Genomic DNA, 27,332 nt, shown 5'->3' on the forward strand with positions numbered 1-27,332 from the left:
ATTTATCATTATTTATTGTTGAAACATTTTATTTGAAGGAAATCTTCTGATTTGGGTTCATATAAGCATTAGCATGGAATTGCAGCAACAGTTACTGAATAAGTCTCTCCTCTTTAGTTAGAATAAAAAATGTAGACAAGTACAAATTTGAACTCATATCAGTTCAAAATGTATCAATCAAAATTTTAAGCAGATTTTTCATCAATAGTTTGACTTTCAGCAATTTTGGGTAATATGTTTGAACATACTGTAACATTTCACTTGCATAGAAATATGGACAATCAACTTTTCAAATCCTTAAAGTCCCATAACACTAAATATGTTTCTTTTTTCCTTTTTTTTTTAAACTAAGTGTTCCTATCCCTTCATCTCTGGAAATGGGAATGTGACTAATGTCATGTCTTGGGTTGTGAAAGCCAAGCTAGAGGTAGATGAGGATTGCTATGAAGTGCAGCCAACCTAATATCAGTACACAGTTCAGTCAGGATCAAAGCAATAGCAAATACAAAGCATGCTTAAAAATCTACATGCAGTTTTACTTCATTTGCGGTATCTTCAAATCTGTTCAGCTATCAAATTCTGGATTTCCAGACAAAAGTTCTAGATTCGTTTCTAGCTATGAATGCCCCACAATGAGTATGCCTGCATGTTTGAGGGTTTCCCTTTCTGTGCATAAGGTTGCTAAAGTATGAGCCCTTTATTATCATACACTACAGTGGCATTGTGCACATATTCACATTTTACTTTCTTCTGGAAGATAGCTCCCACTAACAAAGGACATTTGACAAAAATGGAACAACTCAAGTTAGGTTTGGACCAAGTGCTTCAGAAATTACACCAATTCATACATCAAGTCAAAAGATGCACATTTTGCAGTGTAAACTTGCAAACAAGTGAACTGTCAATATTCTTACATAAATAAATACAATTTAGAAATAAATATTTTTGTAATAAAAATAATGTTTATGTATCCATAAATAGAATTACATGAATCTAAATTTTAATGAATAAGCTTCTTTGCAGCAATGAGTGTATTCTTCAGGAGCATGGCAACTGTCATTGGTCCTACACCTCCTGGCACAGGGGTAATGAAGCCTGCTTTCTTTTTCACCTCTGCCATAAAAAATGGAGTAATGGGGAATTAGAGAAGGGGAAGGGAAATGAAACACAGGTGTAAAAATGCTGGTAATCAATTAAACCCAGCCTGTAAGCACAGACTGGGGAACAATGTCAATAATCAATCAAACTCAACTTGGAAACCTAAGTCTAAGCAATAATATATCCGTATACTCTCCCAATTCTTGGTAAAACCCAAAATCTGAAAATTGAGAGGCAAAAGGCCTAGTTACGCTAAGCAATTATAATGCTATTATTCCATTTTTAACCACCATCGCATTCCTTGGAATCCTGGAATCAGCAATTTAGAGAGGAGCATTTAGAATTGTTAGCCAGAGTGCTCTAGTGCTTCCTCAAATTACAAATCCCAGGATTCCATAGAAGATGACTATGTCATTTAAGGTGGAATAACAGCAGTATATTGTGTAATTTGGGTGGGTCCAAAAAGTTCATAAAGAAATAACTATTTTCAAACTCAGAATAGCTTTACAATTCCAGGATTTCAGTGTCTACTTATTAAAAAATGCAGTGGTCCCTTACCTTATGTGGAAGATCCGTTCCGGACTTCCCTGCATAAGGCGAAAAGTGTGTATGCTTGAGCCCCATTCAGTATAATGGGACTTGTGCTCATGGTGTGGGAGAGCATGAGTGTATCATTCATCCTTAGTTGCGCAGCTTCAGGGTAAGCTGAAAGCCACGTATAGTGCGTCCTCATATGGCACGGGCACACTGTATTACCATATCCCGAACATCACAGAATAAACCAAGTGTTAGTCTGATTCTATGGACAATATGTTAGATTAAAGTCCAGCTCCTATGTGGCTCAAGCACATTGGCTCTTAATGTGGCAGGTTGTAGAAGCCTCCAGATTGCCCTCCTTTCTCCACTGTGAAAAGTTTGTTGTGAAAAGCATGTGCATCAATGGACAGTGGATTGGTGGAGAGAGAATCTAAATTAGCTTGTTTGAGGCAAGCTCATTCTAAAGCAAGGGTAGGCAAGTGCATAATGGATGGTGGGCATTTTTCCTCCCTGGAGTCTGACTCATTCAGTGGCTCTCACCAGCATATTTCAGCACACAGAGTGACACAGAATAACTTTTGTTTTGGTTACGATCTTGGTCAAGTTGTTGTTGTTGTTGTTATTGTTAAGCAAACCTCTGTATTTTAGGTGGTTTTGGATGACTTTGATCAATTTAGGACAAAAAGTGTTTGTTTATTTTAAATTGAGAGTCTGGGGGCTTCTGGGGTCTCAAATGCTGCACTTAGGGGCCTCAAGGGTTGCCTGCAGTCCATGGGCTGCACTTTGCTCACCCCAGTTCTAAAGCAAACCTACAGAAGCTGACTCACAAATCAACTTCTCCTGTCTAACCATTGATTTTAAGTGGAGTGGCATTTTCTTTGATTAGTGCTTTGCTTGATGGATCATCTTGAATTTCTGAACAGATGCCCCAAAGCTGTCTAAAAATGCTCTGGTTACATTTGAAAGCCCTTGCCTGGAGGATGAACATTTTGTCTTTTGAATGTTCAATGTTTCTTCAGCTTCTAAAAGAAACAAAATGCATCCTTGATTAACAGGATCCTCTATTCTGGAAGGTCCTCATTCTTCAGTCTGCTTTAAAATAGAAGACACCTGGCCCAAATAAGAATACCGACCGACCCACCCACCCCAGAAAAACAGCCCAACAACAACAAACTGAGGTCATATTTTTTTTCAAACTATGTGTTTTGAAAACCTAAGGCAAATTTTTACATTCTGAAAGTTCATTTCAGAACTATTTTAACAACAGTATGTTACATCTAAGAGATGTAACTTTTTTTAAAAAAGTCAGACTTCATGGGGAAATTTAGTGATGAGGATTGAATATACCACCTTTATCCATATGGCCCACAATCTCACTTTCAGCTGCTTTTCTAGTGGGATACCTTACAAAGGTTGCATATTGCCTGAGGGTTGTGGTTGTCAGCACTTCTATCTCTGGTGTGTGAGAAGGAACAGTACAACACAGCCATTAGGACTATATCCTACCTGTCTTCAGAACTGCTGTCCTAAAATGCCCATCCTTCATTAAGTTCCCATGAAAAGTGACATGATTTATTGGCAAGTCCACTTGTAGCCCAAAGGTATGCAAACCACATACATTTGAGATACACATTTTGCCTCCCTGCCTCCAAAACAACTGTAAAAGATTTATTTAGAAGTTCTATGAGTACGGGCATATTGCTTACCTTCAAAGTCCACATCCCCAACTAACTTGGTCTTTCCTGTGACAGGATCTTGGATGTGGTTGATACCAACATCAATCACTGCTGCTCCTTCTTTAACCATATCAGAAGTAATCAGCTTTGGAATACCTGAAAAAACCATTCCAGTTAAACTCCCAGATCCAGAGAAAATAATGCTCTACTAATGGCATTCAACCTTAGCAGGGAAAAAACCTAGAATTATCTAACCTTATAAACTCTGTATATTAAAGAAATATTAACATCACTGATACTCTATTTTTATTACAGTGTGCCTAGCTAAAAAAAAAAGATTGTACCTAGAAATGATAAGAAGTGGTAATCTGAGCCACATCTATGAAGCGAATATTTTTGGAATGTAAGCTCTGGCAACCAGAAAATAAATGATTTTATAGAGTAGATTGCAAAGAAATAGCAATATCCTATAGCACTTTGCACAGCATCCAAAACCTCCCTCCCTGAGAAGAGAAGAAGAAGAACAAAAAGAAGAATGAAGAATAAAACTTAACTAATTATTGGAGGAGTATGAAAGTGTATTTAAATTTATTTAAATGTGATTAGAGCTTTGTTTAATTGTGTTGTATTTTAATATGTTGGTATGTTTGTTTTGTATGCTTGTATGTTACTACATTTTTCATTAAAAAAACTCCCTCCCTGGGATATTTCAAGCCTTAGGAGGGGATGCTGCTACTTACCAGTAGGAGAGGGGAGACAAGACTGATGATGAAGATGCAGCTAGTTTGGTCTTTAGTGGGGAAGATATGGAGGATGCACTCTATCCATGGGTGCAGCTTCTTTATTTTTCCCTCTGGAGACCAGACCAGCTGTGTCTTCATTGGAATTACTTCCCCTTCACACTGATAAGTACAGCTAGAGGAGCCACACCTCAAGCCTGAAACCTGCCGACGCAGGGAGAAGATATGGTACTGTGTGGACAAAGTGTTTTGCTCCACCAGGTTGATGTAGGATGTCAGCCAATCACTACAGTTGGCCCTCCACATTTGCAGCTTTGATTATTTGCAATTTTGATTAATATGTTCTTTCTAGGAATCTCAAGGTCCTCCAGCGCAACTCTGCCAGAAGTTGACCGTAGAGTTGTGCTGGAGAACCTAGAAGTTCCTAGAGGAAACACTTTTCTAGGCACTTATAGGTCCTCCAGCATAATTTTATGATCAACTTCTAGCAAATGCTGACCACAGAGGTGGTATCCAGACCAGTGCAAAGCGCCGGCCTGGATACATACTAGGTTTGCCTCGGGGTGTCCTTTCCAGATGCCCCACAACCCTAGTACATTGTAATGGCGGCGCCCTTTCTACATGAGCACCACCATAACGATGTCACGGCCGCGTGACGTGGATGTGATGTCTTGGTGCCGCTGGAGGGTGCTTCTGGCGCCCTTTCAGCGGCGCCAGAAGGAGCTCCATTTCAGAGTTCCTTCGGCCTCGTATATCACTGGCGTGGCCTTTAAACAGCCGCGCCAGTGATACAAAGAGAAAGGGGCCGAGTGGCCCCTTTCTCCGCTGCTGTTGGGGTATCCTTGGGGCATGAAGCCCCAAAGACACCCCTTTCCAGGCCATGGGAAAGAGGCATTTTGCTGTTTCCCCGAGGCCAGGAAAAGCGGCGGATAGGGGCCTCTGGGGCTGCCGCTGTGGCAGCTGAGGCTGCGATCCGTCGGGGAAAGGGGCGGGTGCAGGCCGCCCCAAAGGGGCGGTCTGTATCCCACCAGAGTTCCACTAGAGGTCCTGGAGATTCCTAGACGTGTTCTGTCAGCTAAAAAGAAAATTGTTTTTTGCCACTTGTGCCACCACTCAGCTGGTGGAAAGTTAGGGCATGTGTTTGGTCTTTACACTAATTGCATGTGTTTACTACAATAATATAATTTAAACATCCAGTGGAATAATGAAACAATATAAACCATCTAGAAAATTATCATACAGCAAAATTATAGTGTAAAGGTATACTGAAAAATAGCCTTCAAGACAACCTATGCACTCTTAAGTGACTTACTGAGTTCCCTTACTTGCTTACACTAAATAATAAACATGAAAAATCTAACCATATATATATATGCATGCTAATTTGTAGCTGGAAGATTGCATTCCATCCTCAAAGGATATGAGCTATACTTGGTTCCTTTGCTTCATGGGAAAACAACTCCACAGCCTATGACTTTATTTTAATTATCAACACGTAGAAGATTTAGAAAGCTATGTGTGTTACTTCTAAAAAGACAAGAGTTTGGTACTAGACACAGAATTCATTTGCCTGAGAATTTCAGCTTTATTTTCTTACATTTCTAGCTCTCATGAAAAAAAAATGTGCTTAAATCTGCACAGAGAATATCTGGTGAAATAAATTCATACAGGGTATAGAAAAAGATTTCCAGATTTCTGAGGTTTTTCCAAGCTTCAGTTATTCCTTCTCCAATTGGAAACTTATGAAATTAATAATAATAATAATAATAAAAGTAACAAAAAATTCTGCTTCTATTGGCATAGCAAATGGAATCATCATGGACCTTGTGAATAACCAAGATTATAATCTATATTGGCTCATTATGCGATATCAACACATGTAGTCACAAAGTCAGATCTGCTTAATGTTCTGAATTGATACAACTAAAATGATCAGCTGATGACCATTACTGATGGCAGTACCTCTTCATGCCTTTCTTCAAGTCCAACAGGATTGCCTAGCCCACAAATAAGTAAGCTGTGTACAGAAGTTGAAATAATTTGCAAAATGATCACCTTCAGGTTATATAACTCAGTACACATCTTATTGACTGTTTTGAGTGGCAGAGGTAACTTGGCAGTCTTCTTTCACTAAAAGTAGTTAGCATTTTTTTTAAGTATATTGTAATTTTGGAAGAGAAATAAAATACATAATGAATGGTAATGAATGGGTTTGTTCTGATTCCACCATGATGACCACAATGGCAAGACCATGGGTTGCAGGTCAGAGGACCTGGGACCTGGAGATCTCGGACCTGCACCTTGTTGTTTTTGTATGTATGTATGTATGTATGTATTTATTTATTATCTGCCTCTTCCCATGGATCATATATATGGAAGAAGGTGATCCTGAAGATAACCTGGACCCAAACCATGTAGGTTTGTTTCAAACAGACCTTGTTCCTCCACACACAAATAGCAGTGTTGAAAAGGATCGGTTGGTAAGCCAAGGCCCACAAGACATGGGTAAGTGCCACATCAGTTCTTGGGCAAGGAAGGATCTACTAAATGCCCACAACAATAAGTAGGGAAGTCCTTCCAAAGCTGAAGATTGAAGGAGGAAGTAAAGGAGCAGAAACATAGGTATTTTGGAAACACAAATGCTGAAATTACCAAGTACAGCAGGGACTGCAGTCTAGGGATTACATTTTATCAACCTACTTATTTAATTTATATGAAAACATCATAAGAAAAGCAGAATTAGAATCAGAAAAAGGAGGAGCTAAGATAGGAGGAAGCAACATTAACAACTTAAGATATGCAGATGGCACCATAATATTAGCAGAAGGCATTCGGGAAGTGGAACAGTTAATAAGGAAGGTCAATGATGAAAGTGCAAAGACAGGTGTGATGCTGAACATAAAGAAAACAGAAGCAATACACAAATTCAATCTAGGCAACGACGAAACTGAAACAGTTCAAGAATTCCCATATCAAGACTCACACACTGACCAGAATGGAGACTGCAGTCAAGAAATATGAAGAAGACTAGGTATGGGAAGGGCAGCTATGAAGGAACTGGAAAAGAGACAATTGGCCCTCCTTATAGGTGGGCTTGCCTTCTGTGGCTTTGAGCTCACGCAGAAGGCAAGCCCAGGCAGAAATAATGGGGCACGTACTCACGCCACGCGCCCTGTGTGCCACCGCGAGCACGTGTCCCATTATTTCCTATGCTGTTTTCTCCATATGTGTGTGTGTGGGTTCGGAATGGATCCCCCACGTATGGGGAGGGCAGACTGTACTGAAGAGCAAAGACATAAAATAGAACAGTAAAATCTGTCCAGGTCATTGTATTCTCAGTTACCATGTATGGATGTGAGAGTTGGACCGTGAAGGAAGTAGACAGAAAGAAAATCAATTCATTTGAAATGTAGTGCTGGAGAAGAGTACTTAGGATACCATGGACAGCCAAGATGACAAACTAATGGGTTCTTGAATGGATCAGAGCAGAGCTCTCTTTGGAAGCTAAGATTATAAAGTTGAGACTATCATACTTTGGCCACATAGTGAGAAGGAACAGATCACTAGAAAAAACAATAATGCTAGGAAAGATAGAAGGTACAAGAGAGAGAGGAAGACCACAGACCAGATGGATAGACTAATAATAATAATAATAATAATAATAATAATAATAATAATAATAATTTATTTCTATACCGCTATTCCAGCGATCACAGTGGTGTAGACTTGATCAGGGGCTTATGGGCAAGGGCTTGGAGATGTCTCGTCCACAAGGCCACCACTCAAGAGCAGCTAACAACAACAATAGGGACATTTTCAGAATAGAAGAAAGCATGCAAGGTAGATCTAAAATGAAAGTTAAAAGTGAGGTTGTGAATGGTACAGAAACCCTAATGTGGAGAAATGGAAGGGGAGCCACATTTTTATACAATAAACCTCAAAAGGACATAAAGAGTGGGGTGGGCATGGATATGGGCAGATTCTGAGACTGGCAGAATTTGGAGAAAAAAGCCAACACCACAGCTACAATCTTTATGGTGAGTTATGTAGAAGAATGAGATCTCTGGAGGAGAGGGCAGGAACACTGATACGGTTGCAGTGGGGAAATAATACTGAGAAGCATTGGTATTTGCAGTATTAAACAGCCCTATAATTATATTAGCATACCAAAAATTCTGTGAATACCAAGGTGCAATTAAGTAATTAAAGCAAGTTTGAGGATGACCTTTTTTCAAAATAGGCTGGAATGTCTAGGCTACTGTGAATGATCGTCAAATCTACATTTTAAAACATACTCCTCCGTCACACACAACAAAAATGATTGAAGCAAAATCTCCTGCAGAATAAACCCAACCTGTTGCATCCTAAAATATAGAATTTTATTCAGACACACACACACACACCACAAAGATATCCAGGCATTGCTAATTGCTATTTGAACTTCCCTTGGTATAAAAATAATTAATGTGTACTTTTTTATTCTGGGATTATCAGAACAAATAGGAAACAGGCAGCTATCTACTTAATTATAATGTATGGACCGATAGCTCTTGTGAACACCATAAATTCAGAAGAAGTTTATACTCATAAGTCATCGGATTGATTGTTGGATTGCACGCATTGCCCATCCTCATAAGAGCTCAGGACAGCTAATAAAGTGACTTAAAAGTAAATTCACAAATTACCTAAAACTGTAAATTTAAATATCCGTATATACTCAACTACAAGTCAACCTCATGTATAAATTGAGGGCAGATTGTGGGGCCAAAACTATGGATTTTGATATGACCCATGGATAAGTCGAGGGTAAAACTTAGGGGCATGTAACAAAGGATGTAAAGGATGATGCAAAGGGAAATAATGCCAAAGAACATAGAAAATTCTGGCAGACATAACTGTTTGTGCTCATTCTAAAGGCTGGATGAATGAGAGAATAGAGGGGATCCATGATTCTTTTTGGTGCTCCCAGGATGGACTGAGCTCTTGCCTTTTATTCAGAGAAAGGGGATCACTCCTTTTTAATATATAAAAGAGGTAGAGTACAGGACTTATATTGACTTGTGGATAAGTTGATCCAGGTTTTTTGGGTCAATTTTTTGACTAAAATTTTTAGACTTATACATGAGTATATACAGTAACACAAAAATTACATGTCTAAAATTGCAACTGTCTAAAATCAGAGGACAAATATTTGCTAAGACATTACTGTCCTCAAGCTCCTGTCAAATCTTAGTAGCTTTATGCCAGGCCTCATCCAGGAATGGATGATATGCTTACTATTAGCCTGAGGAACTGTCTGGACTTCACAAGTCTTCATATTGTGCAATACATGCTTTGTTCAGATTAGGGCTGGAAATTGTGTAGCCCTCTAGAAGCTGCTCAAGCATTAACTCCCATCATTCTTTGACATCAGCTATGCTAGCTAGGGCTGCTGGGAGATGCAGTCCAGAGGCCAGATAATTCTCACCTTTGATTTAGATCCTCAAATAGGTAATAAACCCAGAGTGCCATTAACATATAAAATAAAAATGTGAATTGAAGGAAAACATTTTGCATTCAGTGAACTTCTTTTCTTAACGAAATACTTCAACATATAGTGATGGGGATAGCAGCTCAACATACACCATAAAGAGAACTGAACTTCAAGCTAGGAGGACTACTGATTTCTGCCAACACTGTCATGAAAGTACTTAGCCATATTTTCTTTTACAATTATGGCTAGGAACACAGCAACTTGCCACAGGTTACTCAGGGAGGCGACAGGATCTGGAATCCTATTTCAAATTAAGCTTAGGACAGTATACACAGACCAACACCTGTTGTTTACTAGTCTTGATTCAGTCCCACCTTTGAAGAGCACCTATTGTAAATGTAGAGAGATGAAAGATTCACAAAGCATGTAATTTGTGGTTTGTTTTTAAACAACTGTCATTGTGTTGAGTAACCAATCAAAATAATTATGAGAGCTAAGAAGCAAAAAGAAGAAAATGTGAATGAAGACTGCTGTCATGTCAGTCCTCGTAGCTATTTTAACTAAGTTGGGGAAATGTTGAATTGGTTTGCATAAATTTGATTCTAGTAAATATCTGAGCTTCCTTGGCATAGAAGTGCTCCTTTTTCTCCCAATGGTGCAGTGGTTAAATGCCAGTACTTCAGCCAGTATTACAACCACAACATTGTGGGTTCAATCCCAGGGCTCCAGAGTTGACTCAGCCTTGCATCCTTCTTAGGTCGCTAAAATGAGTACCCAGCTTGTTGGGGGCAATTGGCTTACACATTGTAAACTACTTAAGACACTATTTAATTTCAGTATGAAGTGGTACAGAAATGTAAATGCTATTGCTATTGCTATTCAGTGTCAAAAGAAGTCTGCCCCACCACTCCACCCAAGCTGCCTATGTCAGCCTGCCACAACCTGGTACCCACCAACCAAAGCTGTCTGTATTATCATCCACAGACAGCACAATCTAACCATGGGTGTCGCATTCTAACACAACTGGAGGGTACCAGAAAGCTTATTAATTTTGTATGCTGTTTTCACATGTAGGAATTAACATATTGTTTCAGTACGAATGAAAATGTTGAATTGATGAACTAAATAATACAATACTGATTTTCAAATCTACTATGGCGGGTTATAAACCGCCGCTTTGAGGCGGTCTGCCGCCACCGCCATTTGCTCCGTGCGGGAGCCGCAGCAGCCACACCGCGCAGCTCCCGCACGGATCGAAAAAGAAGCTCCAAAATGGAGCTTCTTCTTGTGGCGCCTCTGTGACGTCGCGAGGCGCCAGGGGCGCATTCGCGACATCACAGATGCTGTGACACGTTCAGATGCACAGCGTCCGATACGTAAAGATGGCACCAGCCGTGTGGAACGGCCGGCGCCATATTGTACGGACAGAGTCCGTATTAGAGCCAGGGGCGTCTAGAAGAGACGCCCCTTTTTTAAAATGGGACGTCCTGTGGACGTCCCAAGTGGCGGTTTGTAACCCGCCAATGTCTGTATTTAAATGCATTCTGAACACTGCAAAAGTTACATTACCTGCAGCAACAATTACAATATCAGCAAGGTGGGTATGGATCTTCAGCTGATCTTTCGGTGTATATCTGTGAGTAATTGTCACTGTAGCATCACCTGGCAACACAGTAATCACAATTAATGCTAATTTCCAAAACTGCAATGCAGTGGTAATTAAAATTATCATCCAGGTGTTGATACTCTAAGCTATTACAAAATGTCCTTACTTTGCAATTAGTTTAGAAACATCAGGACATGTAACACGTATTTCTATTTACAGGTACCTATACAGCAATATAAATATCTATCATACAAGAGTTATATTTTAGAAGATAATTTGGACATGGTTACATGGAAATGTTTTTCTGTGCTAGATCCACTGAAATAAATAAGATATATTTCTGACAATTTCTATTCTTCTAGGAACATAGACTAAATATAATAGCCTATATATAAATAACATATATAAATAACTTTATATATGTAAAGATGCCACTTGTACATGGATTTTTTTAAACAAGTGAAAGTAGAAAATATTTGTATTTTACCTGAAATCCAGCCCCCTATCAAAGCAAACTCTACATGAAATAATTATTTATTTCAAAGATTTATTTTATTTCAAAGATTTAGATCCTCTCTTTCTCCCACAATGGGACAGTAATATGTGAACACAAACCCAAATTTCATATGAAATAAATGTTAAAATCTGGGTAAAATAAATAAAATCTAAAAACATGAGCTTAAAATTCTGAATCACCCTGGCAAAGTGAAGTATTTTAACTTAACATCAATTATAGTACAGAAGAGTTGGAAGCCTGGAGATTGTAGGGATGAATTTCCCCACTGAAACCTATGAAATTACATGTGTGCTTAAAATGTGATCAATGTATGACTTTCCCACCTAGATATACTTGTAGGAGTTAAGCAATACCAGCTGAATGTCTGACCTTTTGGATTCCTATTTAAAGCAGACAGTGGCCTATGATAGCAGTTTCTAGCTTTCTCAGATCCCACCTTCAATCCCCATATGGGGTTCATATCTGTTCACAACCCACTGTTGTAGACTAATGGTCTACCAGATCATTACTATGAGACTCAGCAGAAAACGCCAGAATTCTAAATGCATTTCAGCTAACACTATCACAAAAATTTTGAGTAGGTATAGCAAGTAAATACAGTCTTGCTGGATGTGCCAGATAGAAAAAAAAATAGATCGTAGAGCTAAAAGAGACCACAAAGGCCATGCAGGAATACACAATTAAAGCACCCCCAACAGATGGCCATCCAGCCTCTGTTTAAAAACCTCCAAAGAAAAGGAGGTTCTTTTACCAATTCGAGGTAAAACTAAAATAAGTAAATGAAAGAGCAAAACAGATTCAGGTAGAAAAATGAAAACTGGGCTGAATGGCATCTCACCCTCTTTCATTCCATTCTGGCCTCACATCTATTTTGTAGAAATAGATAATGAAACAACATTATGTTAGCAAAACTGAAGATATATTTGGATTATGTGAAAACAGCAGAGTGCCATAGGCATTTTTCAGAAGATATGAACCGATAGAAAAGTTACACATAGTAAAATGGAATATGTCTCTAAAAGTTAACCAACATCTTTTGCAAAATAGAAATGGGAACAACAGAAATAACTGATATAGAGAGAAGAGAGGAAGCAAAAGGGAGGCAAAATGATTTTTTATTACCTTCATCTACAAGATTCAGAATCACTGAAACTTGTTCAGTTTCAGTGATTCTGAATCTTGTAGATGAAGGTAATAAAAATCATTTTGCCTCCCTTTTGCTTCTTCTCTTCTCTCTATATCAGGCCTGCACAACTTGGCTGTAGGTAGGGGCCAAAATTAAAACAGACTAAATTTCTTAGGGCTGCAGATAGCTTTTAATTAAATAATTATTAATTAATATTAATTAATAATATTAATTAGAATTAATTAACATTAATTCTGTCCTCCTATTCCTCTGCCCAGCCCTTTCCTCAGGAGAAAGCCAAGTGGTGGAAGAGCTTTGCTTGTCCTTCTCCTCCTCTGCTGAGACCAATTCTTGGGAGAAGTTCAAGCAATGGAGGAGCCTTGAGGGGCTCATGTTTGCTGCTGCTGCTCCTCCTCCTCCTCCACTGACTGGCCTTCTCAGGAGAAAGCCAGGTGGAGGAGGAGCTTTGTAGGGCAAGTGTTTGCCCGTCCTCCTCCTCCTCCACCCCCCTTCCTTCTCTTTGAGAGAAAGCAGAACAGTGGAGGAGCCTTGCAGGGCAAGTCTTTGCTCATCCTCCTCCTCCACCCCCCAGCCTTCTCCTCTGGAGAAAGCTGGGTAGCAGAGGACCCTTGAAGTTGTTCCACATCTTTATGGGCCATATGTTGTGCAGGCCTGCTCTATATCGAGGGTTGCAATAGAACCAATTGTATGCTTCAGTGTACCTCCTGGCCTTTCATGTCCTCCATCAGTATGCAAAAGCATTGAAATTGGCATTCCAACATTCTTTGATCTTCCAGCTACAACAACATTTCTTCCAAATGTTGGTATACCTTAGAGAATGAGGGGAGAAAAACAAATTATAACCCTGATTTTGCATCATTCATGTGAAATATAAGGCTTTTTAGTCATTCCATTTTAGAAAATGTTTGATCCAGCTATTCTGCATAATATTTCTTCTGGACACATTTGCACTTTTCCAGTGTGGAGATAATGATAAAATGGCATTTTAAAGTGCTCAAATTCTTCTCTTTTATTAAATTAAACAATGGATGATTACCACTACTTCATAAAGGCAAGGGCACTGTGGTACCTTTAAAGCAGGAGTGGGCACAGTGTGTCCATAGGGAAACACATTGTACACAATGTTGCTTTCTGTGGTCCCATGATTCTCCAGCTCCTCTGGACTGTCTCCTGGGATGGCGATTCATATTTTTGAAAAGTCACAATTCCTCCCCGTGTACTGATTAACATTTTAAAAAAACCTGGAAGTTGACTTCTGGCCGCCTTAGGCTTTGTTTTCTGACATTTTTGGCAATCCAAGAAGCCACTGGAAGGACCCACAGGCAGAATATTGGCCATTGGACTCACCAAAATTGCCCCCTCCTGCTTTAAAAGCATCTCATCATGAAATAATGTGCACCCTGGGGGGAAAAACCAAAATTTATATTGTGGAAACCCAGACTTTAAATCAGAGTTCATCCTTGTGGTACGGTGTGCCCTTGGTATCTGCTGGGGTTTGGTTCTAGGATTCCCAGTGGATAACAAAATCTGTGGCTGTTCAAGTCCCATTGTGGTGGAAATTCCTTGTTGAAATAAAAAAGCTATAGAAAGATGGAGTCACCTTTGTCAGCCAGAGAGATGGTTTTTGAAATAAAGGCTTGGAGTTTAGAAAAACTAGAGCAAAGGAATAAGGAGTGCATCTTGACCTGGATGGAAGCTGGCACCAGTAAAAAGACATAACATAAACTACTGAGATAAGGATACATAGTTGACATTCAGAAGCAAGGTTAGAAGGAAGGCTAAAGGAGGGGGTAAGGAGTGATGATGCAGTTTTAATGTATGCATGTATTTCTGTTCTGATTGTAAGAATTCTGTATGTTTAAATTGTAATTAGCCAATCAGGTGTATTGAAGAAGCTTCTTTGTCTTGAATAATATAAAAAGAGCCATTTTGTCTTGTTCGGGGTCTCAGTTTTTTGGAACTTGAATTCCACTGAGTTCAATGTTTTCCTTTGTCGACAATTGGAAATAAACTTATGGATTTTCAATTACTAGGTCCTCTTGCGAATTCTTTGCTCTGCCAATCCTAGATTTTTAAGTTTCCTGAAATTTCTGTTACACAATTAAATATAATGGCATAGCAAAATGGTTAAAATGGAAAATCAAAGTTCACTATTTGGAATTTACACTTTTTTTGGGAATATTTTCAAGCCATGGATACTTGAAGCCATGGATAAAAAAAATCTGTGGCTAAGGTGGGCTGACTGTACTAATATTTTTTATGAAGCTCCAAGTTGCTTCCAGTCTAAGTTGCTTCCAGTTCTAGCTCTGTAGTCCTATATTTTCACTGTGCTGTTAACTTAATTACACACACGCACACATCAAAATGGAATATGTCTCTGAAAGTTAACCAAGGGCCAGAACAGACAGGCCAAAAATAAAGTTGCTTTGGGTCACTTTGGTGGTATGCTGTTTAAATGACACATGCACCTTAAGAGGCCAGAAGCTGTGCCAAAGCTGCACTCCAGTCCAGGCTTTGGTGCGGCTTCCAGCCTCTTAGGACGCATGCAGCATTTAGATACCTCCAAAGTGACCCAAAGCAGCTTTATTTTGGCCTGGTTTTTTTGGGCCCCAAGTAACATGTTTAGCAAGCAAGGAAGGAAGGAAGGAAGGGGGGATCTCCCAGACAGTTTCTTGAGTGCTCTGTGCCTCAGGGTGTTGCAGAGGTGTGGAGGGGGAAATTTTAAAGCACCGAACAGCATTTCACACAGGTCTTTTCTGGATCTCAGAAGAGTGAGGTTAATCACTTTGAAGAAATATTTGAAGAGAAATATTCAGATATTATGACAAGACATTTTGGCTTCCACTTCACTTTAAATCAATTCAGCTGCTTTAATTAGAAGTGACCAAATCAGAAATACCTCCAGACTTGTGAACACTTGGGGTGGAAGCAGGGAAGAGAGGAGAACTTGTGGACTTACGGCCCAAATAAAGCTGCTTTGGGTCACATTGGAGGTATGCTGTTTAAATTACACATGCATCTTAAGAGACCAGAAGTTGCATCAAAGCTGCGCTCCAGTCCTTCAACTGGAAAGTGGCTTTGGCGTGGCTTCTGGCCTCTTAGGATGCATGCAGCATTTAAACAGCAGACCTCCAAAGTGACCTGAAGCAGTTTTATTTTGGCCTGTCTGTTCAGGCCCTTACTCCACATGGTCTTAACCTAGAAGATTAACACCTAGCACCATTCAATTGTTTTGGGATATTCCATTTTATGTACTCTCTAACTGCCCTTTTGTGTATAGCTTACTTTTGTGTCCAGCAGCTAAGGAAGGTAGAAGTCAAAATGACATTGTCCTTTTTCAAATTATCCATCTTGTGGGGGGACAAAGAAGATGAGGGATGGACATAATGTGTGACATTATACTGAAAAAGTGCCTTACAAACTACCATGAGACCCTTGAATTAATGCCTGGAAAAGAAGAAACATACTCCACAGCAGAGCCTAACAAAGGACTACTTCCCAAAGAGCATAAACATGTGAAGCACATGAGCGGAAAAGGGTGTCTGGCACACCACCAGGACTGAGCTGTTCAAGGTCCTTCAAGTAAACCAAGCAGTCCAGCACAATACTGCTTGTTCTTATTCTACAGAGTTCCTTCCCTGATACCCTCTCTTCACCCCATAATCAACACAAGAGCTTGGGGCTCCCTTCCTCACAGGAGTAGCCACTAAGGCGAAAGGCTTACAATATTATTCTCCTTCAGGCAGGGCATAATGCATTTCCTAGCAACTTACTCCCAACCTTTTAAAGAGACCAAGATCCAACAAACATCAAGGAAGAGTTCTATCTCCTCATGCACAGAAAATTTTCCATTGTAAGAGAAATGCTCCACACCTCTGCAACACCCTGAGGCTTATACCTTGGAGAACTCAGGGAACAATGTGGGACATCCCCCCTTCCTTCCTTCTTTGCTAAACATTTTTGATGCACAACATAGTTTTAAAGAGTGCAATTTTTAACTAAAAGATATCTTCTTCTGGCCTATTACATTTAAAAAGCAGGCATTTCCCATTCAGCTTCTCCCAATATCATGTGGGCAGCACTTCAGACAAAATCTTATATTAAATATGGCGTGGACCTGGAATTCTGCTTCTAACTGACTGTGGAACAGTGATGCCTCAGTAGCACTACAGGACTTTTGTGCAGAAGTGCTCCTACTTTTAAAAAGAAAGAAAAAAGGCATTGCTTCACTTTTCCAGAGTCTACACAACCTCAAGACAGTTATATTGTAAATGTGTCTAGATGGAAGACCATCTGTAGTGCAGCCAACTGCAGTACAAATTCAAAATCTAAAACAGTTCATATAGGATCATATTACAGTTAGGATTTCCATCTTAAAAACTTGACTTTTTAGAACTTCAAGACTTAGTGTGTAAACTGATACATCATTTTTATGAATTATGTATTCATCCTCCACTGTCTTGAAGCATTTGACTTTATTACCTGTCCTCTTTATTATTTCCCAAACAGCAGCAGCAGTGGCAGGTATAATAGAAGGCTGGTCAAGACACAGTCGGCCAACATTGAAAATATGGAATCCATCCACATCTTTTTCAGGTGCAACTGTGTTGCACACAGTTCTTTCATCAATGTGCTCTGGAAAACAATTTTATATACTGATTTTAAACTTTACTTCTCACTCAACAATACCACTACCATAATGCCCTGAATTATCTTGCACAACTAACTTTGCTGATTTGGGCAGATGAATTTAGATGTTTAGAAAAGTCATGAGACACACAACACGTATGTTACATTTCCAGAATGTACTCAACCCCATATTGGTGATAGAAAAGAGATTTCTTAGCATCAGTTTCTTTTCTCCAGTCCTTCTGGAACTGACCTTGCCATGAAGGTGGAGGAAAGTGCAGCTTCCTGATTGGATTATCCACCACAACAAGATTTCCAATCTTTCAGACTGAATTGAAAACAGCAACAACATGCTTCTAATTGTATTGGGATGAACTGGAAAACAACACACAACAAAGCCTCTGCATAAATGGAAGAAAACAGAACTAAGATGTGAAAAAATAAGGTTCAATGTAAGCTAAGTTATCGCACAGGCAAGTCATGACTTATTTGTGACTTAACATAATTGCTTAGCATGGAAACTAAATTCAATGTAGGCCGAAAACAGATGGCTATAAAGAGGTGGTGCCATGCCATCTCTTTGTGCACCGGATCAGGGCTGCAGCAACCACATGCTGCAGCCCTGATCCTGCATTTTTCCAGCCCTAAAAGGAATGGCAAAATGCCACTCCTTTTGGAGCTGAAATAAAGCTGCCCTTTCCGCCACGGCGGCAGCTTTTCTGTTTCTTTGGTGTGGCGTGTGTTAATGCCACAACAGTGAAATGTTGTGATGCCACCCGCTGTGTGGACAGTGGGGCCATGTGATGCTGGCTTGGGGGAAACATTGGGGCATCTGGCATGCATCACACTCCCACGAAGCTCTTATTGCCTGCCTGTTTTGCCCTTAGCTTGCATCTAACCTGATTAACAGTAGCATCAATGGTTTAGTGCTTCTAAGCAGGATTAAGCAATTGGGTTTGCCCAGTTCTTCCTTACCAAGAGAGGTGGGGAGGGGAGGACTGGCAACTACTAATGTGGCTTGGGCTTTAAGATGCCTGGGAATTCAAGAACAATCAGATATTCAAGCCACTAGAAAGTTTTCAGGGACAACTCCACTCAATAAAGTTTTTCAATATAATGTTACACATTCTGTTAGTGGACAAGCATTGAGAAATGGAGGGGACCACCTCGAGATAGAAAAATGCTTCTGCTCCAGCACTTAGAATGTGACTGACAACTCTGTAGGACAATTAGGAATGAGTTCCTCTTGTCTGCCTCTGTACCCCGCTCTTTACCCCTCCACTCACAATGTGTTAGTGGACTTGGGACAATTTTGCTGTGCTCCTTGAGCCTTTACAAAAAACCAGAAATGACTTCCGGTCATTTTCAGGGTTTATTTTTGACACACACACACCCAAGCATAGATGTATTGTATCCCTCAGCTCCTAGAGCAGTGCTACACAGGGTGGTAATCATTGTACTGATCTTTGCCCATGGGCTATCCACTGCCAATCCCTGATGTTTCCAGGTAAGAAAACAATAATTGTAACTACATGGACACAAATATGCTACCAGTCCCTGGCATATTAGGGGGGGATTGCCAGTCCCTACATCAAATTAATAAGCATAGCTTAAGAAGACACAAAGGACCTTGTTCCAGTAAAAACGTTTAAACAAAAACATGTAAAGATGGGTGGAAAATGCAGCTCTCTGAGTTCTGGTGGGGCATATACTGCCCGTGAACATCAGAAGTGGTATACTCTAGAGCTCAAGAAATGTTCTCTGGCATACCATCAGGAGTACAACAATTGTGATGAAAACCCAGAGGACAGTATAGGTTCAACCACTGGGGCTGTGTACTGATAGTTGTTGTGATTTTAAGAAAACCATAGGAATCTCCTGCAAGATGGTCTTGTGAGAATGGGTTAGGTAAACTTGTAACAGGCCAAACAATGCCAGAAAATCCTGGGGATCAATGGTTACTAAAAATGAATGGTCACAAGTTTTCATTATGAGATGTCTCTTAGAAATTTGTTCAACCACTTCAGTTTTTAACCATTTTCATACTACCAACTTCTTATTAATGCAGTGTTATGTTGATATTCAAATAGCTGGTCTGTATTCATTTTCATATTGTTCATTTATTTAATGTTATACTGGTTGGTGTTTATAATATGATTTTTTGTACTTCTCATTATGTGATTAAAATTTGTGCTGCTTTTGTTTAATCCAGATATATTAGATCCATTTTAACTGGTATTATTGAATTGTTTGTATCCTCTTTGTTGATTAAGTGTTTTAGTCATGTACTTTCAAGCATGTATTTTATTTTGCTAGCAGTGCAGTATACAAAGAAACTTTCTTCACATCATCTTTTATTGCCTTGGGAGCAGTCAGACTCAACAACAGGTTCCTCAGTCCCCACATATAAGTTGCCCTTGCAAACACTGGTGACTGATATTCTGGGGCTTCAATACTTCTCTACTGCCATCTCTAGATTTGTCACAGAACATCTCATACAAAGAAAGAGGAACATGCGGCACTCTAGCTGTTGCTCAAGTGCACCCCCATCATCTATCTCAATGGTAATGGCTATACTAGCTATGGCTGATGAGAGCTGCAGTTCTACTACATCTTGAAGGCCACATGTTCCCCACCCTTACCTTAGGCCTTATCCATCATAGGAATTTAAAGCTTATCCATGATGTTGTCTTATAAAGTGTAAAACATATTGACTTTTTGTTCTGGTAGATTTCATATTAACACTGCCATCATGTGGTCAATGTTTTCTCATCATTCAAACTAGCATGCATGTTAAAGAAAAGGATATTGGAAATTATCCATGATCACTGAAAAACATCAGTCTGAAATAAAGCAGAATAATCAAATATTCTCTCTCGTCCTTTTTTTTTTAAAAAAGGACTGCATTGCAGGCAAAAATGAACCAAAACTCTTTATTTTAAATTCTGTGCACTCATGAAATGTACCCTACCAATTCTTTCTGCAAGATGTCTTAGAAAATGAGTGAAAAGTAGCTTATGAACTCATAGTAGTGTGTGGAAAACATAAATCTCACAGAAGTTGCAAAAACTAAAGCTACATTTAATGGAGTATCCACAACACCTCATTGGAAGGTTAGATTAGCAACTGCCATGAAGAAAGCTATCTTCTCTGTCACAATTGTGCAATGTTATCTAGCAGAGCTATTCAAATAGTAAGGAATTGTTTTTCTACACACTGGCCTTAATGAAACACAACTTAAAAAAATTAAAATGAAAGAGTATCATTGGTTAAGTAAATATCAATGGTCTTGCAGAATGTGATAATTTTTAATTCTTCAGTTGCACTGGTATGGATTCTATACCAAATGCACTTAATTTTTCTCATAACCCCCCATAATCACCCAAACCATTTTATTTGTATAAAACAGTATGGCATTACCTGGCAGAGGTAACTGGACTAATATGCCACTGACTCTTGAATCCTTGTTTAGTTTGGCAGTTAGATATAAAAGCTCTTCCTGAGAAATATTCTTAGGCTTCAGTATTATTTCACTAGAAATGCCTGGGGAAAAACCCACACAAAACAATATCCTCAGGGAAAAATGGGTTAGCTCTGTTTTACTTAAGAAATTCTACATTTCAGAAGCACATGTATTTAGCTTTAAGAAGAAAAACATAGTAAAATAATTGTGCACTCATAGAATGATTGCGGTTGGTGATGTTTTTTAAAAAGACATACCTACAGTTGCTGCTGCTTTTACTTTATTTCTTACATAGGTGTGACTGGCCGGATTGTCTCCTACAACAACCACTGTGAGATGAGGCCTCTTGTTTCCAAGGGCAAGCCAACGTTCTACGTCCCGTTGTATCTCCTCACAGACCTGGGCAGCCAGCTTTCTCCCTGAGATAACAGTTGCTTCAGAACTATAAGATTGAAAAGATGCAATTAAAATGTTAAAAGAATCCATAACTTTTAGATCTAAAAGGTTACTTCAGGTTGAGCTGCAAATGGTTTACAAACCAACGATGAAAATCCAGCAAATGCTTCACTCAGCCAAGGACCAGAGAGACCCTCTCACAGCCGCAGGAGTTTACTGCATACCATGCAGCTGTAGCTAAGTCTACACAGGGACCACCAAACGCAGTGTGTAAACAAGAATCAAGGAACACGAGAGGCACTGCAGACTGGGCCAGCCAGAAAAATCAGCAGTAGCAGAACATGCCACAAACCATCCTGGGCATAAAATACTGTTTGAAAACACTGAAATTCTGGACCATGCCAACCACTACTATGTCAGGATGCACAGGGAAGCTATTGAAATCCACAAACACCTGGACACTTTCAACAGAAAAGAGGAAACCCTTAAAGTAAACAAGGTTTGGCTACCAGTCCTGAAAGATAGCAAGATAAAGACAAATGCAAATGAGAAATCTCCCAGGGTCAGGGGTTTCCCAGCAGACAATGAGCACTATCAAGCAGATATTAATCCTCATGTGCAGACCTTCACACCCTGAGGCCTGCCATTACTAACAATATACATGCAAATCACTCCTGCCTTTCCAGGTCACACAATATATATAGCCAACTCCTTTCCAGACAAACATTCTCTGAAGATGCCAGCCACAGATGCTGGTGAATCATCAGGAAGAAACTCTGCTAGAACATGGCCACATAGCCCGAAAAACCCACAAAAAACCATTATACCATTTCTTCTACAAATAACTACCTCTCAATCATTAGGACCTCTGGAATGTTCAGCCCTTCTCTTAAGGCTACACTGGGCTATATAACCATCATTTGGCCCACCCACCCCCAACCTGCAACCCGCCTGGTTCATCCTCTCTATCCATGTTATGCTTGAAATACTACACATACCTATATTGCTTGTGCATGCAGTCATCTGTTTTCCTTGAAGGGCAGTAGTCCTTTAAAGCAAGAAAATAAATTCAGTTATACATACAGCCAAGAGACAGCTTCCCATCTCTATGTGACAATATTCATTTCAAAGCCAGCAACCGGTGCAAACCTTTCTAGGCTGCTCACCCTCTTCTTGCCATAAAGGGCTACTGATAATCGACTATAGCTGCACTCCTTCATACATTTACCTGTAAGTAAAGACCCACTGAATTCAGCACGGCTTATCTATGATTAGATACATCAGGACTGCAGTGTGAATAATATTTCAATTTCAAATAAATGAAATTCCCTGAAAGTATTTGTTGATGATTCCTTTCTGGTTCTTCAGGTTTGTCAACTATACTGCACAACCATTTGGTAAATACAATACTAGCATTCAGGGTATATTGATTCTTGTTCATCTTTAAAAAGAAAAAATTCTTAGAAAGCTATGATTAAAATACCAAGAGATACTTCTAAGGCTGTGATTCTATATATATTTAGCTCTGAGTAAGTCCTATTAGATTCAGCCAGGCTCACTTCTAAGGAGATATGAAAATGACTGTGCTGTCAGATATGAACATCTTATCCATTTTATTTCTATAAAATTAAATGTACAAAAACTGGAATATTCTGATGAATCCCTCATTATTATTACTGCTCTTACATGCACAGAAAATGTCTAAGCATTACAGTCTCTTTCCTTGTTATTTGCTCACTAATTCCTAAGTCCTGTTGATGAAAATTAACCCCCAGCTAAAATCAATGAAACCTGTCACAACTAATGCGTCCCAGTGATTACAGAGAGGAATAAGTGTATCCACCCAAAGAAAGCAGAAACTTGAAAATTTGGGCGAAATTTAATTCAGGGCATTTTTTTCATTTTTATTTTTTTCAGTTCTTGTGTGCCTTCAAGTAGTTTATGACTTATGTCAACCTAAAAGTAAACCTATCATGGAATTTTTCTTGGCAAAATTTGTTCAGAGGGGGTTTGCCGTTGCCTTCTTCTGAGGCTGGCAGAGTGTGATTTGCTTAAGGTCACCCAATGGGTTTCCATTGTCAAGCAAGGATCTTAACCACTACAGCACACTGGGTCAGTGGAACTATCTATAAGAAAGTGTGGGAAACACCTCTGATGATGATGATGATGATTATTATTCTTTTGGAAGGGATAAGATGTTTTAAGACTAGGTTTTACTGACTCAAATGCCTGGAACTGTGCGATACAAAGATTCGTATGTGCAGCAACCAAAGAACTATGTGTGTGTATGTGGGTTCAAGTTACCTGTCAGCTCACAGTGGCCTCCTTAATTTTATAGGGGTTTTAAAGGCAAGGAGTACTCAGAGGTTGTTTTGCCAGTTCCTTCCTCTGCAATATAGCCTGCAGCATCTGATATTTGCTGGCAGTCTCCCATCCATGTATTAACCAGGTCTGACCTTCTTAGCTTCTAAGATCGGATGAATCTGGTGACTGTATGGTATTTATGCTCCATTAACAAAAGAACTAGACAACAGTAATTCCTGAATATATTGTAGATCAGTACTCAAATGCAAAATCCATTTCTGCACCTCTCAGTATTGCATATATTTCCATCTACCCCCAATTTTTGTTGCTTTCCCCCCCTAAAAACAAGAACAGACAGTACAGTGTTTTCTTCCATGGTTCCAAAAGTGCTGAAGATTTGATGTTTTTAAACCCAACTAGTATTTCAGTACTGACAGCATTTAAAGCAAATGTTAAATTCATTAATTTATAGCTATCTGAATACTCTGATGTGATCTGCTTTCTCATTATTTTTACATGCACTATAATATTTGGACAAAAAACAATGTAAAAGAAAAAAAATCCACATATCATAAAACTAGTTTTACTGTGACTTCTTTACAACTAAATTTTTACCTGCCTCCATTGTTAAAAAAGGAAATCCAACCAAATATTGAAAATTTTCTGACTGTTTCTATATTACAGGTAGTCAAACCTGAAATATAAATGAAATGGATAATAATCACAAGGTTCAAACTTAATTAAAACCTAACACTAATATGAACTATAGTCTTACTTATTCTAGATTGGTATCATAGTGCTTCATAAAACATCAATGGTGAAATATACCTTTAAATATCTAAATATTTTATTTAATTGCATCCCTTTGATTCAGAATGTAAGTGAGTTTAAGGGACATATAGGGGAAGCAGATAGGGATGAATTCAGAAGAAGGAAGAGGTTTTTGTGGGGTTTTGGAGCTATGTGGCCATATTCTAGAAGAGTTTCTTCCTGACGTTTCACCAGCATCTGTGGCTGGCATCTTCAGAGAATGCTTCTGAAATACATATGAACAACAAAGATTTAACCCACATTCTACTGGGATTATTTTCACCATTTGAATAACCTCCAAGTGTTCTTGTGCCCAAACCATAATGGCTTCTTTCAAGTCAAATTCCAAACAAATGGCATACTAGGGTGCATCTACACTGTAGAAATAATGCAGTTTGACACTACGTGCTGTAGCTGCATCCTATGGAATCTTGGGATTTGGGCTGAGCTACCCATATTAGTTGAGTGAAGTTGTGTGTGCTTTCAACTCATTTCTCAACCTAAAAGCGTGGGATCTTTTTGGTAAGATTTGTTCAGAGGTTTTGCCGTTGCCTTTCCCTGGGGCTGAGAATGTGTGACTTGTCCAAGGTCACCCAGTGGGTTTTGTGGCCAAGTGGGAACCAACCCCTGGTCTAGAGAGTCATAGTCCCATACTCAAACAACTATGCCACACTAGTTCCAAAATAAAGAATTTTTTCATTTCTAATAATCTTTGCTTTTGTGGAAGAAAGTTAAGTGTGAAGGGAGGAGTTAGGTAAGCCTGGTTGGTGCCAGCCAAACGCAGATCAGGGAATGGTCATGCTTACCACACTGAACCCCAGAACAACACAAGTCACTGGTCCATAAAGGGATCACTTGGAGGCCCAAGTACCTGATCCATGGAGGGAGCTTGAGAGAAAGGGGGACAAGGTAAGTGACAGAAACCCTGGGGGGATCAACGTGGAGAGAGGATGCATCACAGCAAGGTACAGCAGTCTTTCAAGTATCTTTCTCCGGTGTTCTTTCTATGTTTTGTGAATGAAAAACACAAACAAATTGCAAGTCTCCCTACTAAAATTTTAAAAATTAACAAGCATACAATAAATGAAGTATAAGAGTAAAAGATAAATTAAGGAGTTGACTACAAAACTCTTGTCCTAAAGTGTAGGACAAGACTCTTGTCCTACACTTTGGAGGTATGCTGTTTAAATGACACACGCATCTTAAGAGGCCAGAAGCTGCACCAAAGTTGCACTCCAGTCCTTAGGACTGGAGCGTGGCATCTGGCCTCTTAGGACGCATGCATCATTTAAACAGCATACCTCCAAAGTGACCTGAAGCATCTTTATTTTGGCCTGTTTATTCAGGCCCTAAGGCCCCATACAGACAGGCCAAAATAAAGCTGCTTCGGGTCACTTAGGAGGTATGCTGTTTAAATGATGCATGCGTAGTAAGAGTCCAGAAGCTGCGCCAAATCCACGATCCAGTCCTAAGCACTGGAGTACAGCTTTGGCGCAGCTTCCGGACTCTTGGTACGCATGCATCATTTAAACAGCATACCTCCAAAGTGACCCGAAGCAGCTTTATTTTGGCTTGTCTATTCGGGCCCTGAGATTCATCATTCTATGAAATATCATGGTGGTTTCTTGGCAAAATTTGCTCAGATGGGGGCTGTCCATGCCTTCCTCTGGGGAATGCGGTTTGCCCAAGTAAACAGGGTGGCTTGAAGCATCACTTAATGACAGCAATATGCAAAGGTGCTAGCTGTCTCAAGCCCTTTCCAGGTAGCAGCAATAAAGGGACCTCAAAGAAGGCAAAACCAGCAGCGGAGGGCAGCCTTCCTTCGGTTTCAGTGGAAATCTGAGTGTGTCCATACCACACTAAACACTAAAGCAGTGATAACACTTAAAAAGTACCATGGTTTTGTCTTAGGGAATCCTGAGGGATTTGGGATTCAGTGCTGCTGCTCAGAGGGCTTGCAACAGAGGAGCTTTCCAGAAGGGAATAATAATAATAATAATAATAATAACAATAATAATAATAATATATTTATATTTCCCGCCTCTCCCTATTGATCGAGGTGGGATTGCAACATAAATAAAAATACAAAAAAATGCTGCTGCTGTTACTGAGTGTCTTTAAGTCGTTTCTGAATTACAGCAACCCTAAGGCAAACCTATCATGAGGTTTCCTTGGCATGTTTCCCCAGAAGGGGTTTGCCATTGCCACCCGGAGGCTGAGAGAGTGTGACTTGCCCAAGGTCACCCAGTGGGTTTCCATGGATGAGCTGGGAAGGAGCCCTTGGCATCCATAGTCCAACGACACTCAAACCTGGTTCACAAGGTGAACCTATCGTAGGGTTTTCCTGGCAAGTTCCTTCAGAGGAGGTTTGCCATTGCCTTCTCCTGAGGCTGAGAGAGTGTGACTTGCCCAAGGTCACTTTTCATCATGGCTGAGCCAGGATTCGAACCCTGGTCTCCATATAGTCCAACACTCAAACCACAACACCACCCTGGCACTGAAGTTAATTTCACCCCTATTGAAGATGTAATCCACACTGGGGAGATATAACGGTTTGGCAGCGCTTTAAGAGTCTCTTGACTCAAGGCTATGGAATTCTGGGAGTTGGAGTTTGTTGTGGGGCCCTTGGGCCCCACAACAAACTCCAACTCCCAGAATTCCATAGCCTTGAGCCAAGACACTTAAAGCGCTGCCAAACCGTTATATCTCCCCAGTGTGGATGCAGCCAGCTGTCTTTCCTCACCTGGAAAGGCTGCTCCGTGGAGCCCGGGTCTGGGAGGCCCTGAGGAGGAAGAGGAAGAGCCGCCTTCGCCTCAGCATCTGGAGGCCAGGGGCCGCCATTTTCTCTTCTTCTCTTTTCTTCTGGGCCTTTGGCTCCCTCTGCAGGCCTCTAGCCTTCATAACAATATATAGGTCTAGGCTTATATATATGATTG

General features: G+C 39.9%; 1 protein-coding gene across 4 annotated transcripts; it reads right to left on the reverse strand.

Annotated features, from left to right (window-relative positions):
- Positions 1-61: 61 nt before the first annotated feature.
- MTHFD2L (methylenetetrahydrofolate dehydrogenase (NADP+ dependent) 2 like) lies at positions 62-27,332 on the reverse strand. 4 transcript variants are annotated; one of them, XM_089532267.1, is made up of 10 exons: positions 27,140-27,332; positions 24,202-24,280; positions 22,281-22,330; positions 21,144-21,328; positions 20,844-20,966; positions 17,277-17,429; positions 13,496-13,603; positions 11,094-11,186; positions 3,342-3,467; positions 62-1,113 (listed from the first exon to the last, which is right to left on the reverse strand). In XM_089532267.1, exons 3-10 carry the CDS (start codon positions 22,295-22,297, stop codon positions 1,001-1,003), a joined length of 918 nt encoding a protein of 305 aa, XP_089388393.1. In that variant the 5' UTR covers positions 22,298-22,330; positions 24,202-24,280; positions 27,140-27,332; the 3' UTR covers positions 62-1,000. The 4 variants fall into 4 exon arrangements, with proteins under 4 accessions (XP_089388393.1, XP_089388392.1, XP_089388394.1 ...); XM_089532266.1 differs by lacking the exon at positions 24,202-24,280 and adding an exon at positions 25,268-25,400; XM_089532268.1 differs by lacking the exons at positions 24,202-24,280; positions 27,140-27,332 and adding an exon at positions 23,587-23,982.

The sequence above is a fragment of the Sceloporus occidentalis genome, unplaced genomic scaffold, assembly GCF_023333645.1.
Source record: "Sceloporus occidentalis isolate IW3139 unplaced genomic scaffold, rSceOcc1.0.p SCAF_7, whole genome shotgun sequence".
Classification (NCBI taxonomy): domain Eukaryota; kingdom Metazoa; phylum Chordata; class Lepidosauria; order Squamata; family Phrynosomatidae; genus Sceloporus; species Sceloporus occidentalis.

What these genes read in the sequence shown, in the direction of transcription:
- MTHFD2L (XM_089532266.1), bottom strand. An exon ending in AAAAGCAGCAGCAACTGTAG is followed by an intron (nt 20,967 to 21,143) that starts GTATGTCTTTTT and finishes GTTTTTCCCCAG; the next exon opens with GCATTTCTAGTGAAATAATA. An exon ending in TATTGTAATTGTTGCTGCAG is followed by an intron (nt 3,468 to 11,093) that starts GTAATGTAACTT and finishes TGGTTTTTTCAG; the next exon opens with GTATTCCAAAGCTGATTACT.